Below are 18,441 nucleotides of genomic sequence, written 5' to 3' on the forward strand. Positions count from 1 at the left end.
AACATTCGATCAAGGTGTAGCTACATTAGGAAGAACCGCGAAGAATATTCGATCAAGGTGTAGCTACAGTAGGAAGAACCGCGAAGAATATTCGATCAAGGTGTAGCTACAGTAGGAAGAACCGCGAAGAATATTCGATCCAGTTGTAGCTACAGTGGGAAGAACCGGGAAGAACATTCGATCAAGGTGTAGCTACAGTAGGAAGAACCGCGAAGAACATTCGATCAAGGTGTAGCTAGAGTAGGAAGAACCGCGAAGAATATTCGATCAAGGTGTAGCTACAGTGGGAAGAACCGCGAAGAACATTCGATCAGGGTGTAGCTACAGTAGGAAGAACCGCGAAGAACATTCGATCAAGGCGTAACTACACTAGGAGAAACCGCGAAGAACATTCGATCAGGGTGTAGCTACAGTAGGAAGACCCGCGAAGAACATTCGATCAAGGTGTAGCTAGAGTAGGAAGAACCGCGAAGAACAATCGATCAAGGTGTAGCTACATTAAGAAGAACCGCGAAGAATATTCGATCAAGGTGTAGCTACAGTAGGAAGAACCGCGAAGAACATTCGATCAAGGTGTAGCTACAGTAGGAGAAACCGCGAAGAACATTCGATCAAGGTGTAGCTACAGTAGGAAGACCCGCGAAGAACATTCGATCAAGGTGTAGCTACAGTGGGAAGAACCGGGAAGAACATTCGATCAAGGTGTAGCTACACTAGGAAGAACCGCGAAGAACATTCGATCAAGGTGTAGCTACAGTAGGAAGAACTGGGAAGAACATTCGATCAAGGTGTAGCTGCAGTAGGAAGAACCGCGAAGAACATTCGATCAAGGTGTAGCTACAGTAGGAAGAACCGGGAAGAACATTCGATCAAGGTGTAGCTACACTAGGAGGAACCGCGAAGAATATTCGATCAAGGTGTAGCTACAGTAGGAAGAACCGCGAAGAACATTCGATCAAGGTGTAGCAACAGTAGGAAGACCAGGGAAGAACATTCGATCAAGGTGTAGCTACACTAGGAGGAACCGCGAAGAACATTCGATCAAGGTGTAGCTACAGTAGGAAGAACCGCGAAGAACATTCGATCAAGGTGTAGCTACACTAGGAAGAACCGGTTTTTCAGTCTTTTTCGAAAGCTTCAAATCAACGAGAAGGAATGAAAAAAGGGGCGAACAAATTGAGCAAACGGAAAATGCGTAACTTACCCGCTTCCTAAATACGCCTAGTATAAGCTAAAGAAAACAGGATGTTCCAGAGGAAATGTGGGAAAATAAATAAATATAGATTTGGAGGTCTGACACACGAATGCGTCTAAGAAACAATCTGCGCTAATGGCTTGCAACCCGGAAATTACTGTGATGAGTGTTTTTTTCCAAAGAAGCCACTCAACTGCTTGTAAAGCCATTCAACTGCTTGTAAGCCACTGACACTAGAAACCATTCAAGTGTCGTGATAAGTATCCTCCAAATGGTGATCGTATATGCTATAAAGCCTTTGAGAAGACGTCTTTTTTTTAAATAACCCGAAAAGGAAGTATCACGGTTGCTACATTTTCGTGTGAGAATTGCTTTAAAAAAAACGCCAGGGGATTCCCGCCTGTCTCAAACAAAAGTTCATCACCAAGTCGAGGCAAACCGGAAGTGTGCTTTTATAGAGCTGAGATCGCATCGCTCACGTTACAGCACAAGCAGTGCCACAAGGAAACCGCCACAAGTATGGAATTGTGTGACGACTGACTAGAGAAAGCAGTCGAAAAACCTGACGAAAAGTGTATTCTACTAGCGAGAATTTAGCACTACCTTCTACAATATAACGCGGTGCTTTGCACTCGTCTAAACCCCGAGTTTGCAGTCTCTGGCTGTGAAATGACTACATACTACAAACATACGTGTCACTGAACTAAACATGGCCTTGGGTCAAGATATGGCATTTTATATCTGACAACATTATGTTCCGTGGACCGAAAAAGCGCTACATCGTAGCCACCATATTTTTGACTTCAACGTTTTGGCTGTCAATAGAGATACTTTTGCTGAATTACACGAGTCGCCTCGGCCTTGATCAGAAATCCAACAGAGCGGAGTTGGAAACATGGAAACCTAAATCCAAGAACACTAAACACTTGGACTCCCACGAGCTATCCATACCACCCAACAAACTTTTGCGAATTCAAGATTTTCAGTCCACGTACGTTACACAAATCCCACGTATCGCACAACAGGGGGAAAATGGGGCGAAAGTTTTTAATAGCCCGAGCGAGAAAGAGATCGAAAAAGAACGATTTCGCTTATACCAATTCAATGAGCTCGCAAGCTCCAAGGTTGCTCTGGATCGAAGCATTCCTGATAATAGACCCCAGAGGTAAGTCCGTGTAGCAAGGTTAGATGGGAGTTTTGTTTGGGTTTTATTGCCGCTATAATTACCTCTCGGTTTTGAGTTCTCTTTGATCGATTCACAACAAAGGGATTAGGTCCGCGCTGTAATAATAACTGCTTGGCGTGTGTCTGTTTGTTTTGATTCAAGAAGCGAAAGAAAAAATCCCGAACGGCATATTAACATGCTTAAAAATTGTTTCGTTTAGGTTAAGAAAATATTATTGTTTCTTGGTCGTCCCGGATAGATAACAAGGAAGGGATCAATATGAATATTTTATATATTACCAGAGCGAATAAATAGAAACAAAAAAATCTGCTTGGGAAATACCTACACGTCGATGTAGAAATTTCTCCTTGATTCGGATTAGCTCAATTTTGATTCTATTTAAAAAATCCTATATTTTTATTCGACCTTGCCATAGATGTTCAGTTTGTATCAGCAAACTTCAACTCATTGTCGTTTATTATTTATTACTAATTTTTCATTTAGTGAAATATTATGGCGTTTCTTTGCTTGCAAGAAATATATACGAGAATCATTCCATGTTCTCGTGTTATGTCCCTACTAAGAATCTAATCAAATTAGCTTTTTTTATCACGAGTTCTTATCGTACAAACGAGCAAATTAGCGTGCGTGTTTTGAGACAGCTTTTCTCGCTTTGTGTTTGGTGTTTAGTCCGCTCGAGCGAGACTGACTTTGGACGTATCAATTTTAGAAAAATATAGCTAAGAGTTAAGCAATGTCTACCCGATGGGGCTCCTTTTAATTTGACTTTGGTTTTCTTCATTTCCTCAGGGGAAATTAACAAATTATTTAAAATGACAGAAATTTGCATATCCTAAGTACGCTTTTCGCAATTAAATTGCAAACCAAAACCTCTCATCTCATAATTTCTTCTTAGAGATTATTTATCTTTGTTATTGTAGGAAGTTCTGCTAATATTATTTGGACTTTATTTTGCAGTTGTCTTTCGCTGAGTTACCCGACGAAACTACCAACTGCAAGCGTAATAATCATCTTTCACAATGAGGCCTGGTCCACGCTACTAAGAACAGTCCACAGCGTGCTCGCACGGTCCCCCCCTTACTTACTAAGGGAGATCGTATTAGTAGATGACCATAGCAGACTGGATACTTACGGTAAGTAAAAGGGAGACAGGGGGTGGCTCGCACGGCCCCCCTTACTTACTAAGTGAGATCGTATTAGTAGGTGACCATAGTAGACTTGATACTTACGGTGAGTAAAGGGGAGACAGGGGGTGGCTCGCACGGCCCCCCTTACTTACTAAGTAAGGTCGTATTAGTAGGTGACCATAGTAGACTTGATACTTACGGTGAGTAAAAGGGAGACAGGGGGTGGCTCGCACGGTCCCCCTTACTTACTAAGGGAGATCGTATTAGTAGGTGACCATAGTAGACTTGATACTTATGGTGAGTAAAAGGGAGACAGGGGGTGGCTCGCACGGTCCCCCTTACTTACTAAGTGAGATCGTATTAGTAGGTGACCATAGTAGACTTGATACTTCCGGTGAGTAAAGGGAGACAGGGGGTGGCTCGCACGGATGGGATGTCTATTGCAGCCCCCTCCTCAGCTTCTAAGGAAAAAACAAGAGAAGGAACATGTCGTAGTAGATGGACATGCAAGTGTTGGATGATGGGGGAGGAGGGGTCATAGACATTTATTAATTTTTTTATTTCAACCATATTTGAAAACTCACCAGTTCTATGTAATTGCAAACTTATAGTAATCAGGTAGTTCCCCCAACTACCCAAAACAGGTATAAAGACACAATGAAACAACCTTTAGACAAATGAGCGGCGTTTCCTGAATGCCATGGGGGAAGTCTCGAATCACATTGAGATCATTAAACTCAGGCTGTTTTCCATATGATCACCACTCGCAGGCGATCATGAGGAACTTTTGCGATTGGTTGCGATCGTACGGTCCAATTAACTGCGACTGTGTGCGATCATATGGAAACCTTTGCGATTGGTAGCGATCGTACGGTCCAATTAACTGCGACTGTGTACGATCATAAGGAAACCTTTGCGATCTGTTGCGATCGTACGGTCCAATTAACTGCGACTGCGTGCGATCATAAGGAAACCTTTGCGATCGGTTGCGATCGTACGGTCTAATTAGCTGCGATCGTGTGCGATCATGAGAAAACCCATTTGCGATCGGAATGCGGCGGTCTGCGATCATACGTAAGATAGTGTGCGACCTTACATTACATAGAAAACAGCCTTAAATAGCCAAATCCGTATACTGTAGAGAACAGTAGTAATTTCTCCGATCACAGTTGATAATTAGCATGTAGCCAGTCAGTCTGACTGTCGATCACAGTGATATAACCGAGAGATCGTGTAATTTAGAAACACTCCGGCCGGCGTCTTACTAATTGCCACTTTCATTATTTTCAAGCAGCGCGGCGAATGCTGTGGCCGAGGGCGAACCCTGTGGTTTGCGGGTACACGGATTATCACGTATCACGCGAACCGCTGTTAAAGCCGCATTGTCACCAGTTCACTTCCGGAGGTCCGACGGAAACCTCGACCGTTAAAAGACTCTATTCGAATCGCTAATTGGAATCTATTAGAATCCGAGATATTTAACATGCCATCCGCTCTAAATTATCAATCACATCCTCGAAGAAACTTGCAATAGACACACTGCTTTCAATATTTTGAAATATTTTTCGCGTTTTCCGTTAAAAATTATCGGAGATTTTTACGTAATCGACCGGAAGTAAACTGGTGACAATACGGCTTTAATCTGCATTCTCTTAATTTTACCGGGTAGCTCAGGCTAAAGTTAGCTCGATTCAGCAGAGTCGGAGTCTCACTCGTTTTTTAAAAACAATTTAAACGGTATAGAGGTTACAACTTTTGATATTATTCACGCACGTATCAGGGTTTGCCTAGGAGGAACGCGGAAATATTCAAAATGAAAAAAAAAATCCCCAAGACTGGTACCCTGAACACCAGAGGCTCTAAGCTTCACTACCAAAGAACCGGTTTGCAGCTCTTTTGGTAGTAAAGCTTGAAGCCTCTGGTACCCGGAAGACTAGGCGATTGGCTCCTGATAATGCTTAGGCACTAGTCAGGCTTATTCAGTGTCAAAGCGTTTTCTATTTTTGATTATCCTTTATTTATTCGTTTACTTAACACGCGAAACCCCTTTATTTTGACCGTGTTTAATTGTTTTCTCTCAGGGCATCTCGGAAGCAAGTTAGAGTCTTACATCTCTCAGTTCACCAAGGTACAACTTATACGCGCCCCGAAACGGGAGGGACTGATTCGAGCACGTCTCATCGGCGCCAAGCAAGCTAAAGGGGAGGTTCTGGTGTTCTTAGACTCTCATTGTGAGGCGAACTTGGGCTGGCTTGAGCCTCTTCTCGCTAGAATTGGTGAGAACCGGTCAATAGTGGTGACGCCGGACATTGAAGTCATTGACCTGCGGACTTTCGGCTACACGCATGAGCACGGGGCCAACAATAGAGGGATTTTTAATTGGGAGTTAACATTCAAGTGGCGTGGAATCCCGGAATATGAAAGACGACGGAGAAAAAGCGACTCTGATCCTATCAGGTAGGCCAGGCGCCCGACCGACCCACCGTCCATCTGTCTGTATGTCCGTGATTTTGTCCGTCTTTCCGCCCGTCCGTCTGTATATTTGTCTTTATCTCGCTGTTAATCCGTCTGGCTGGCTAACCGTCTTTCCGCCCGTCCGTCTGTATGTTTGTCTCTATCTCGCTGTTAAACCGACTGGCTGGCTAACCAAGTCCTAATCGTCCGGCCGTCTGTATGTTTGTCTCTATATCACTGTTAAACCGACTGGCTGGCTAACCAAGTCCTATTTGTCCTTCCGTCTTTCTGCATGTTATTAAGTATTAAGGGTCTGTTGTAATCTTGATTCACAAAATATATTTAACGTTTTTTATCATTGTTTGCAGGTCGCCTACAATGGCCGGTGGACTATTTGCCATTGACAAGTCGTATTTTTATGAGATCGGATCGTACGATACAGAGATGTCCTTCTGGGGAGGAGAGAACGTCGAAATCTCATTCCGGGTAAGATCATCGAATACTTGCATCCCTGCTAACAGGCGAAGCAACAGCACATATAATATGTATTTTCAAAATGTACATTCAAAAGGTTAAGCATATTACTGTAATACACTGCTGCAACGAAAAGCCTCCGAGAGGTGTAGTATCAAGATAAGATAAGATTATCAAGATTTTTACTATGGAGGTTATATCCGGGCCCATAAACCCACACCAAGGGTTGTGTTGAGATAATGTATTTTGTTTGGCAGATATGGATGTGCGGTGGGTCCCTAGAAATCATCCCTTGCTCCAAGGTAGGTCACGTGTTTCGAGAGAGTCAGCCGTACAAGATTGGAGAAGGTGCTATCGACAGGAACAACATGCGGCTAGCAGAGGTAATACGCATGCGCACTCCTCCCCTCTCCCTTCGAGACCGGCCATAGCCGTGTGACGTCCTCAATGCATAATAAATACGTTCTATTTAATAAAAATATATCTTGTATTAGCAAAAATACTAAAAGCCCAAATAGTCTTGTTCGTGAACCAGAAGAATAAATACGATACATTAAAAACTGGTATTCGACTCTGCCAAATTTTCGTCTTTAATTTAATTAATTTAATTTAAGACTTCTTCAGGCAGAGTCGAATACCATTGTTTGGTGTATTGTATTAGCAAAATGTAGAGTTAGTAGATTGTTGACTATATCAAATTCTGCGTTTTCTAATCACATTATACCTATTTAGTAAAGTGTTGACTCTATTAAAGTTTACGTTTTCTAGCCATAGTGTACTTGTGTTACCCTGCTGGCTCTAGGTCTGGATGGATGACTACAAAAAGATATTTTACGCGATGCGACCTCAGCTGAAAGGCAAGGATTATGGGGACGTTTCGGGCCGCAAGGCCTTACGGGAACGCCTCATGTGCAAGAGCTTCAAGTGGTATCTAGACAATGTGATCTCTGAACTTGCTATTCCGGACTTGTACCCGATCGGCCGAGGCGAGGTGAGCAGCACGGATAACGTTTAGCCTTTTAACCCGTCACTATCTCGCCCTTTTTTAGTGTCTCTTAAACGAAGGCGAAAAAAAGTGAAGCAAAAAAAAAATTAGAAAGGGATAGATTCAGCAAGAAATTAGGGATGACACTTCCCGGAAGGGAGGCTCCCCTCTGTTAGCTTGTAGAAGCAGGTGATATCTCGGTACTCGAGAAAGGCTAAGGCCTTTTGTACCCGGCGGAATAATCTTCGAACAAATTACAAAAAAGGCCCAAAAAATACCTAAATGGACGTATCATATCTTTAATAGTTCAAATATGGGATGTAAACATATATTGCATTGTGCCTGACCATCAGATTTATATGTTTTCCTAAATTTCCAGATCCGTAACCTTGGTACCAACACTTGCCTGGACACTTTGGCTAAGAATGAAGCTGGAGGAGAACCTGGAATGTACATGTGCCACGGCATGGGCAACAACCAGGTATTGCGTGACATGACGTCATATCTGACGTCATACAGTCAGCTTCTATCGGGCGGTATGAGCAGAGTTTCGTGGGTACAGAAATGTAACTTATACCACAAATCCCGGCTAAATTTTCCTATTTTGTTTTTGTTAAATCACGGGAAGCACGCTTTGTGTTTATTTAGAAAACCCGGTCAAGTGACGTGTCAAGTGTCTAGAATTGATGTCAATCGTTCTAATTGTTTGTTGAGATGCCAATCATTGTAATTCTTTGTTTAAAAGTTGTTGTTTTTGTTTCCTGGTAGTTTTTCATGTACACGAAGAAGCATGAGATGTGGCATGATGACCTCTGCCTGGACTTGACCAGCAGCGACCAGGACACCAAAGTTAAGGTGTACACCTGCCACGGGATGGGCGGCAACCAGCAGTGGACCCATACCAAGGTAGGACAGTCTATTGGTCTACCCCCCGCATGCAAGTATACTCGAATTAGAAACAACGGAGCTTTATTAAAAACACCTTCGAGCATTACCCTCTTTTTGGCAAGGTTAATGGTGACATTGAATTTGACCTCTACTCGAATACTCGAAAACTCTCCGCAGCCCTGGCACACTAAACGCGCTATCCCCTATGGCCCCGCGCTCCCTTTTCGCCGCATCTTTTCGACATTGCAACGAGCTGATAGATTATAACGCCTTTCCCAAAAGACAGAGTACCGGTTAAACATCGCCCATGAATGAGCACCGCACTTGAATTAATGCTGCATTCAGAGCCAACATTTAATAAACGCCTCCCTTGGCTAAGCACGCAATATGTCGCTTTTACTTTTTGTGACCGTATCGTTTGAACGTCAATGTTTTATCCTTTGTGTAATAAAATTGTTTAGAGAGACACTCTTCCATCTTACAACCGACCCCGAGGATAATATATTTTGATAAGCGCAATCTAAGAATAAGCGTGTACATCTTACGGGTCTACTCCGCTGAAAGAGAACCATTCCCAGAAAGGACACCTTTGTAACCTATCTGGGAATGTTTTTTTCTGTTTTCTCAGGATTCGTTCTACCAAACAAAAGAAGCTTTGCGACGCAACTCGTGCACACTTGCATAATACACGGGTTTATACACCAATACACGTTTCTTACACAAAAGTAGAGCCGTTTTTGTTTTGTAATCATATAGCTCTCGGGTGCTCTTCGCAACGGATTCCGCTCATGTTAACACAAACACACTTCTGATAACTAACACAAAACGGTACTGTATTAACGGAGCTTCGCCTTCCCCGACAGAAATTAAGGGAGAGGGGTTCATAAACCGTTGGCTTATCTGATGCTCTTTATTTGCAGGGCGGGTTCATCAAGCATTCGCTGCACGAGGCGTGCTTGCAAGCCCAGGATGACAAGCTGCTAGTTAGGCCATGCGACCCGAACGTGTCTTCACAGAAATGGCTTTTTAGCTCCTACCCGGACTCAGAGAGAAAAGGCAAAGTCTTATAACACAGATTTTCCATTTTACAGCCTAGGAATGCTTTTCAAATTACATATCACGGCTTTTTGTGCCAATATATTTGAATAGTTCATATTATATGTTATATAATGGTCACTGTCATGGATTTTTGAACATTTCACATAATGTGTTGTTATATAATGCTATTGATATTTCATAGTTTACTGTGTTAGCGGCCACTTTTTACGAATAACCAGGCATTCGGAGTGTCAGGTTGGTACGATCACTCGACCCAGATTTCTTATTACTCTCTCTGCGCACCACAGAAATCTGGATGCCTTGTATTCATAAAACAGATTAGACAGCTTCTAAGGCTTTTTCCCTGGAATTAGATTTGACGAGCGAATTTGAAAATGTGGCTGTGGACGCTACAGTGGAACCTCGATAAAACGATATGACCGAAATATTGCATCTTTATCTAAAATATCGTGTACCGTTATATCGAAGTTCCAAGGGTTCTAGGCTCGGGGGGGTGGGTGGGTGGATCGGGGGTGGGGGTTATTATGACTAATAACAATTTACAAAATTTACTGGCTTTGCTCGCAGGTGAAGCTCTGCTCGCCTCGACTAGCCTAAGCTAGATCATAACACGACACAATAATATATGAAAGAAGGCCAATCACACCGCCATTTTATGCGTCCACCCAATGCCAAAAACTCAAAGCATCCATTTCCAACAGCTTATTCAAGCAAGTGCTGAAAAACTTTCAATTAATATTATTATTAAAGTAGAAGACTTCAATCATGGATGGTTATTTTGAAGTTTTCTTGCAAATGAACCATTGAATTTTCAATTATAAACAATAACAAAGGAGAAGTTGATCGACATTCTTTAAAATAAATAAATTAAGAATTTGATCTAGGGTTCACTTTTACACGTATAAGGGCATTCATCTGCGCAAAACTGGTTGACCTCGGAATAAGTCGTGTAATTTGTATGATCGTACTAGCCTGACGCAACAATTCCCTGCACTGCGTCTTTAATCTTAGGGATATTATACCAGATTGTTATAACTTGTATTTCCTATTAGAGTAAATAGATTTTTACATCTTCAACTAATATATCAATTTAAAAATCAATTCATCCATTTCAATCAAATCAATGTCAAAAAGTTTTATAAAGTTCTATTATTGGAAGATATAGTGAAACCTGAAAACTTTATTGTGTCATCATTTATACCAACAACTCCGATGTACTTGCCAACTCCACCCTGAGGATCCCCCTCGGGAAGTGTAAGGTCACGTGACTGTACTTATTCGCGGTGGGAGATGTGAGGGTTTATCATAAATGTGACATTGAGAGATACTTTATATTTCCAACCATATATAATTTATCAAATGTTCTGAAGGTTTAAATCCATTTTAAATACCAGCTTGCCTAGCTACTTAAATAGAATAGGATACTTAACCGAACAGAATGTTTTTCCTAAGTTGATAAAATATTTCTCTTTGATTATTCTTGTATCATTTTCTTACCCTAAAAAACTACATTTGCCTTACAAAACTTTATTCGTAAATGTTACTTTGTTAATCATTTCTTTAGTTCATTTGTGTTACTCTAATAGATAATTGCAAAGGCTTCTGCACTTTAAAGACCAAAGCTCAAAGCAACATTAACCGAACTAGTCTAACAACTAGAATTGGGTTATTTAGGTGATCGCTGGTCAAGGATCTTTAGAACCTCTTGGCATTGTTGCTGAGCAAGTGACACTGCGTCCTCGGCTTGCTTCAACACCTAAAAATGACAATAAATATATCCCATTATATCCCCCAAACGTTTCCTTAACTATCATCAAGTGTGGACAAAAAGGCTTGCAAAACCATACAATGTACTCCACAAACTCCGTTCAAACAGATCAAGGCAGTTGCTACATAAAAGCACAGCACACCAGTTGTGTGGCTGCTTTCGCATAACGTTAAGTTTTCAGTAGCACTTATCATTTTGTGATTGCTGTTTTAGAACTAAAACGCACTGTGTGAAAGTTTGTAGGGGGTGTAGCTGTGCCATTCTCACCTCAGCTTTGTACTGTTCATCCTTGATGTCAGGAAGGTTGATTTTCACATTGTAGTAAGCACCCCAAACGCCCGTCTCCAAACTCCGAGCACCAACCTTGAACACAAATGTTTTTTTTTTAAACAAGCTGACGCTTTATCTACCAACAGAGGCTTCTTTTTTTACGAAAAAAAAAGGCATCTGCTAGCAGAGAAGCAGATGAGTCATGTAATTCAAATATTTGTCCACCCTGAAGATTATCCAGAATGTTTTGGTAAGCCTTGGTTCAAGGCCATGCCTTGAACTATCTCCTTAAAAGTACAAAAATACTGGGGCAGTTTGTCTTTGTCCTTCTCGATGCGGAAGAATACATGATCAATGGAGAAGGAGTGGAAGCATTCCGATTAAAATTTTGCAAAAAGGTTTTATTTGTGTATTTTACGCCTCTGTGAAAACAGAATAGCTGCGCTGACGTTTTGAAAGTTAGCCCTTCATCTGAGAAAAAAATCAACACAAGGTTGAAGCGGATGTTTGTCATGCCCCAAATGGGCTATGCAAAACTGGCTCTGTTCTCGCAAGGCATTTATCCTTCTGACCCTGGGTTGATCTTTTTCCCTGATTCCACCTGGCCAACACAGATACCCTAGTTACTCTACACCTTATCTGTAGCTTTTCTCTGTTTTAAATTTTACCTGAAGGTCAGAGAGAGTGGTGGGGTTTGAGACTTTGGAGAGCTCCACAAGTGGTGGCCAGGCTTTGTTAGCTGTCTGTATCACTGCCATTGGCACTTGCACTGCACTTTTCAGACCTTCCTGCATGGCAGCTTCACGCCTGAATGAAACATTACAATCAAGTCTCTTCTTTGTAGATATTTTTGGCCAAAATAATTGCTGGCCAAAAAGAAATACAAAGGAATAACTAAGGGGCAATTAACATAACTATAACTACTATTTCAAACTAAATAATTGTCTCGAAAAGGTTAAAGATGTCCTATTTGTCCATAATACATATACTGTACAACATGACAAGAACAATGCACAACATCTACAGTATCATATCACAATCTGTTTGAAATGGATGAAATCTTACTTTTCTTCTTCCTCCGGTGTCTTCTTTGGCATTTTTCGTGCTTGCTAAATCCAAGAGATATTAAAACAATTCAAAAAAGAAAATATCTTGACACAATAACATATATAAGATCACTATATTATTAAGACCTTTATGACTGTGTCATATGAATATTAATCCTATAGATCAGCTCACTCAGTAGTGAATTTATAGGTTACATGAGATTACCTTTTTGGACATAAACTCGCAAACAGACACATGGTAGCACAGATACCACAGAATCGCAAGATCTAAGAAATTCTACTACTACATCGCAACCTGTACATCTACCCCACCCCTCTCCCCCTCTGCAAAACCTAGTAAATGCCTGCAAAGGTTATTGAATGACACATTTCCTCTCCCCTCCCCCCTCCCCAACACCACATCTCACTGTGTATCTCACCATAAAGTCATTGAAAGCATTAGTGTCTTTGTCCACCATCTCTGTCAAGTCCAGCATGGCCTGCCTCAAAGATGGGATCAGTGACCTCATCAGTGGGTCCAGATTATCATATTTCTTGTTTCCATAACTCATAAAGCCCACCATTGTTCCAAGTGCTGCTCCCTAAATTCAAATTTCTATTAGAATAAATCACAATTCTTAAAAACCCTTGTTGCTTTTTCCTGATACAGCTAACCTCTCTCAAGTGTCAGGGCTAAAGCAGGGGGCGGGGCACTGGGGGCGTGTACCCCCAATATTTTCAAAAATTATAAGGAAATGACCAGTAGGATGTGGCTGTGACCCCCCCCCCCCCAAATATTTTCTTAATGCTACTGTTTTCTGTATTGTGCCCCCCCCCCCATCTTACATGCCTACTACAGCTCTCAGTGTGGCCTCGCTGTATTTATGTTTATCATCTTCACTTACTTATCTGGTAACAAAAAATATACTTTTATGTACAATTCAATAAAACGGTACACTTACAACAGCAGCAATAGCTGCAGCAGCAGAGCCTCCACCCGGGGCACTAGTCCGGGCACCTATTGCTTTGATGAATTCCCGCACAGTCATTGACACAAGTGGGGACTTGTCTGCACTACTTATCATGTATCTGCAGATCAAGTAAAAGAAAACATCTACATTTTGTATTTTCTAGAGAAACAAATGTAGGAGGACTTTGCCTAAGGAACTAGTCCTTGTGCCAGATTTTGCCCTTCTTTCACTGATACCTGGCCCCTTGTTCTTTAAAAAAAACTCACCACAAAGCATTTCTCCAAGAGACATCATGAAATTTACATAGAATAAAATAATCGCATGTAATAAAACTGGTGAGCTAAAAGTTTTAAACTGGGTTTTTATTAATTTTATTTTCATTATAAAAAAATGATAACAATTAAAAAAGGTGAGATACCCTTCCCTATCTGGGGAGCTTGGGCCTTATTATAATCCTTGAGCCCTCAGCTGTTTTCATCCCAAATGCAGCCTGCTACTTCAAAATTAATCAAAACCCATGCTGTTGTCAAGCTAGATCCCCCTTTCACAACCCTGACCCCCACAGAAAGTGTAGCAAATCATATTAAAATATCTGTTCTCACACTCTATTCTCATACTTACTCTATGATTCGTGTCTTGGGATCAAAGGGTGTGACAGAGCTAAGTCCAAGTCTTTGTATTACCTGATAATGCAAAAAAAATGATCAGACAGAAACAGAAACCTCAATAATAGTCAAACCACAATTTTCAGTCCTAAGGGTACTCCAATTACAGTAAAGTTCCACTTCAAAGACAGCAATGAAGAAGAGCTACTACTTACAAGCCTTATCTTCTGATCTTCCTCCAAAATAAATAGATTTTCCTTTTCAATGTAGTATTCAGCAGCTTTCAGTATAGCATCTAATGGAATGAGTCCAACAACTTGTGACCCACATACAGGAAGTTTCAGTTCCTGCAAATCAATTACTCAAATATTCATGAAAGAAATCACAATAATCACATGAACAGAGCTGGCCAACTTTTCCTAATATAGTGTTAAAAAAATTTTTGCAGCTAGCTAGTTCATCTATGAAAAAAAACTATGAAAAAAATATCAACAATTAATCAGTCTTAAAATAAAATTATCAGAAATTAGCATGGTCATGGTACCAATGCTGGAAGGCTCACAAATGTAGAAACTACTAACTTTACTTGGAAGGTAATAGCAAGCATAGATGGTATTCCAGGGGCAAGATGCCAGACAGTGTTGCTACAGTAGACCTGGTATTCCATGAATGTGAATGATGATATAAATCAACTGGGTGATGATAATATGTGAGCACTATTTACAGTCCATTCAATCAGTAAAAATGCCAGTTAAAACTCTTACTACCTTGGCATCTTTGACACATTCTTCAAATGCAACATGCATTGGGGTCACTTCATAGTCAACCAAATTAAGTGACAACTGCGCCAGGTTTGCCTCTTCCAGCCACCAACCAATGCCCTGGACACATTTTAATCTTCCTGGCTAAAAGTGATATAACATACCAAGAAATTAAAAATAATAAATTCATATTGTCAAAATTACATTAATGGTCAGTCAAACCTGGTTATTTCCTCTACCAGTTTCTCTAAGGTTTAAGGCAATTCGGTGAGCTTGTTCCTTTGTCCCGAGAATATTAATATTATAGGCAATCAGGAACTTTCTTGCTCCTGCAATAGTTGCTCCCCATTTGGCATCAAATTCAGCTGGTCCATAATCAGGCTTCCATTCAGGCATGACAATCTAAAAAAGACAAAAAGGAATGTTAAAGCCGCATTGTCACCAGTTTACCCCCGGTCGATTACGTAACAATATCCGATGATTTTTAACGGAAAACGCCAAAAGTATTTCAAAATATTGAAAACAGTGTGTTTATTGGAAGTTTCTTTGAGGATGTGATTGATAATTTAGAGCGGACGGCCTGTTTAATATCTCGGATTTTAATAGATTCTTTTGTCTTTTAAAGGTTGAGGTTTCGGTCGGACCTCCGGAAGTACACTGGTGACAATGCGGCTTTAACTGCTACACACCACATAATCCCTGAGTACTTCACATGTAATAGACTGTTTTCACAATGTTGCGTGTGCATCCAAAATGACACACAATGGTGCATCTAAAATGCCACACAATGGAGAGCCACAGCTGATCTTAAATGGCGCACAAAGTGGACTTTACAGATGAAGCTATAGAAAATGGTATCAGAGTGCTTCCTTCCTGGAGTTTTGGAGTCAAATTCCCTTTTGTCCGCTTTTTGGATCAACTGTGGCCGCCAGTTTGCTGCATTTTGGATGCGCGCGCAACATGAAAATGGTCTATTGACTTTTGTAATGTTTAGAAATCAACTGCTCCACTCAATTTACAGAGGGCTTCTTAAATGTAGAATAGGCATGTCACCACCACCTCCCTAGTAGCTCTACCCACACACCCCTCCCTGATACAGTCCAATGGAGTTTGATTAAGAAATGGGACTTCCAGCGTAATCATGTCCTTATGCAAGGAGTGGGTGTTCACACAGTTCCCAATATGGAGGGCAAAGTTCTCACTTCTCTGAAAAATAATTCCAATTTCAGTGTATTCAAGCCTCCTATTATTATGAATTCTTGAAAAATGTTGTTTCCTGATCCAGGCTATGGCTAAGGTAAGCAAAATGCAGATCTAGCAGTCATTATCAAAGTTTTTCCCAAAAAGCATGTCAAATAACAATATTTTTTTTTCATTTTTTAAGACAAAATGTGATCAAACATTGCTTTTTAAAGACCCTTTCCTGTGACTGTTCTCTTATTAGTCTATATATAGACCAGACATTGCAAAGTTTAAAGCCATCTTACCTTTACACTTTTAAATGCGTCACAATGTGTTTTTATTGGCAAAACATGACTGAACTAAGACACCTTACCCTTTTATTCAGTCCTTCATACTCCCCAGCACGGATCTGAGGAACTGTTTTTCTGTAGTCTTGCTCAGAAGCAAAACCATAAAGATAAACTGAAAACAAATAGAGAATGGCCAAGGTAAGACACAGTATCACCAAGAATGCTAATCAACTATTCTTGCTAAAACCACAACACATGGCTGTAGCTAGAATATTTTGCTTGGGAAAGGGGGCAAGACAGTCATCACTTATTCCTTGTATTTGCTAGGGGAGGGGAGCTAGTTATTGCTATGTTAATAAAAATCTTAACTCTACCTGCAATCCCAAGTTCTTTTGCTGCTCTTTCTCCAAATGATCTTGCACAGGCAGCACAGTCCTCCATTGTGACACCCCGCACAGGTATAAATGGGCACACATCCAGGGCGCCAAGACGAGGGTGCTCACCTTTTTAAAACAATTATGTATTAAGCTACCTTCCATGTAATAAAAACATTATAATGCGGTAGAACTTGATTAATTCAGAAAAACCTAGGTTGTTTGTCTGTCAATATGAGATCTTATATGTGAGATATTATAATTCAATTACCTTGTTAGTCAGCCCCGTACATAAAAGTGTACCTTATATATGAGTCCTGTTTAGGTCAATTCTAGCTAAAATCTCATATTTAACAAGAAGATGTCACTTTTGTGTGCATCTGTCTTCTAATATTGCACAGATGGCATCGTAGTGTGTCATGAACAAAAAAGTAAACAATGAGACACAGTTGACAACTGTACTTTTTGTATTTCCATAATAAGACTGAGGGATATCACAAAAATGTTTTACAACTCAGAATATCTTTGGTTCTCTTTTTAATTTTTCTCAATTGTTTTGTCGCACACCCATGTATGCGCATGTGTTCATCTAGTTTTCTTGTGTGTGCTTTTGCACAATTATTAGTCCTACCGCCCTTGCAACTACGGGGTTTGAAACGTTATTATTATAGACAAAGACATGCAATTTGACGCGGTATTCTGCAAAATTCTTATAATAACACGCTAATAAAATTAAACCACAAAAACTAAAACACTCGTAGGTTAATTTGGGTTCTAGAATTACCAAACAATACATGTGTTTAGTGTTGTTGCATTCAGGTTCTGTTGGCCCACTTGCAAGTTGCATTACCTTTGTGCTTCCTCATATCGATCAACTCTTTGGCTATTTTTGCCCCATTTAGAGCTCCTTGGACTACATCTTCAGGGCTACCAACAAACGTGTACACCGTTCTATTGGTCGACGCCCCAGGATCAACGTCCAGAAGACTAACACCGGCAGTTTCCGAGATGGCTTTCGCGATCGCGTCGATTACTTTACTGTTTCGACCTTCAGAGAAATTAGGCACACATTCCACAATGCGAGACATTCTTCGACTTTGGATGGCTCGTGCAACAAGATGAAACCAAGGAGATGTGGATCGTTTCAGTGCTTGAGAGAATAAGCGCGTGGCTACACAGAGCATGAGGGTTATGAGCACATAACCTGCTGTTGAGTCTGACAGCCTTGGTCGACTCAAGACGTGGCGAATTTGTCACTTCAGGGGAGGGGAGAGTAGGGAGAATTTGAGCACACTTTTCCCACGTTAAAATTTTAAAACGGCTCATTAGCCGCCGCCGCACTTTGAATAAAAGAGGTTAGCAAAGTGATTACATACGTATTCATGCCAAATGGACTAACGAGAGGGTCCGATCAAGTCACGTGATCAGCTAGTGTGGCTAGGGCAAGTCGTCTATTGCCCTAGCCACCCTAGCTGATCACGTGACCTTTTTGAGTGGCATTTCAAGCCAAAATACACACAAACATTACCCCTCCAGAGAACGACGAAAAAAAATATATGTAAATGAAAATAATTCCTTCGTGACAAAGAAGCTTACTGGCTTATTCGTAGGTGCCAAATAAGTTTCTTTTTGTTGCTGTAATTTTGTGAAAAGGCTGACGACCGCGAACCACCCAAAAAATCACGTGATCTATTAGCGCAAGTCGTGTCGAGCAAGCCCTGGGCACAAAACAAGAAAAAAATGGCTAGAGAGATAAAAAAATTTTTAACAAAACAAACGATCCAGGTTCCTATCGAAAGCAATCGA

The 18,441-nt window shown here is 40.9% G+C and overlaps 2 protein-coding genes across 2 annotated transcripts; one reads left to right on the top strand and one right to left on the bottom strand.

The window, feature by feature from the left end:
- The first annotated feature begins 1,574 nt into the window (after positions 1–1,574).
- LOC5517966 (polypeptide N-acetylgalactosaminyltransferase 13) lies at positions 1,575–10,540 on the top strand. Its single transcript, XM_001637843.3, has 9 exons — positions 1,575–2,360; positions 3,339–3,514; positions 5,590–5,965; positions 6,331–6,448; positions 6,694–6,819; positions 7,239–7,427; positions 7,801–7,902; positions 8,190–8,327; positions 9,230–10,540. The coding sequence occupies exons 1-9, from the start codon at positions 1,948–1,950 to the stop codon at positions 9,377–9,379; spliced, it is 1,788 nt and encodes a 595-aa protein (XP_001637893.3). The 5' UTR covers positions 1,575–1,947; the 3' UTR covers positions 9,380–10,540.
- A 156-nt stretch (positions 10,541–10,696) lies between these two features.
- Positions 10,697–18,033, bottom strand: LOC5517908 (formimidoyltransferase-cyclodeaminase). Its single transcript, XM_032362486.2, has 13 exons — positions 17,486–18,033; positions 16,636–16,764; positions 16,345–16,433; positions 15,012–15,191; positions 14,796–14,933; positions 14,244–14,375; positions 14,045–14,106; positions 13,415–13,541; positions 12,893–13,054; positions 12,472–12,515; positions 12,075–12,213; positions 11,404–11,499; positions 10,697–11,124 (listed from the first exon to the last, which is right to left on the bottom strand). The coding sequence occupies exons 1-13, from the start codon at positions 17,817–17,819 to the stop codon at positions 11,035–11,037; spliced, it is 1,722 nt and encodes a 573-aa protein (XP_032218377.2). The 5' UTR covers positions 17,820–18,033; the 3' UTR covers positions 10,697–11,034.
- Between the last annotated feature and the right edge of the window lie 408 nt (positions 18,034–18,441).

Source organism: Nematostella vectensis, chromosome 2 (genome assembly GCF_932526225.1).
Source record: "Nematostella vectensis chromosome 2, jaNemVect1.1, whole genome shotgun sequence".
Lineage (NCBI taxonomy): Eukaryota > Metazoa > Cnidaria > Anthozoa > Actiniaria > Edwardsiidae > Nematostella > Nematostella vectensis.

What these genes read in the sequence shown, in the direction of transcription:
- LOC5517908 (XM_032362486.2), bottom strand. Translation starts at nt 17,819, where the DNA reads ATGCTCTGTGTAGCCACGCGCTTATTCTCTCAAGCACTGAAACGATCC. An exon ending in ATGAAGGACTGAATAAAAGG is followed by an intron (nt 15,192 to 16,344) that starts GTAAGGTGTCTT and finishes TGTCTTTTTTAG; the next exon opens with ATTGTCATGCCTGAATGGAA. An exon ending in ACACCGGAGGAAGAAGAAAA is followed by an intron (nt 12,214 to 12,471) that starts GTAAGATTTCAT and finishes TGTTTCATTCAG; the next exon opens with GCGTGAAGCTGCCATGCAGG.
- LOC5517966 (XM_001637843.3), top strand. Translation starts at nt 1,948, where the DNA reads ATGTTCCGTGGACCGAAAAAGCGCTACATCGTAGCCACCATATTTTTG. An exon ending in ACAACATGCGGCTAGCAGAG is followed by an intron (nt 6,820 to 7,238) that starts GTAATACGCATG and finishes TGCTGGCTCTAG; the next exon opens with GTCTGGATGGATGACTACAA. An exon ending in ACCCGATCGGCCGAGGCGAG is followed by an intron (nt 7,428 to 7,800) that starts GTGAGCAGCACG and finishes CTAAATTTCCAG; the next exon opens with ATCCGTAACCTTGGTACCAA.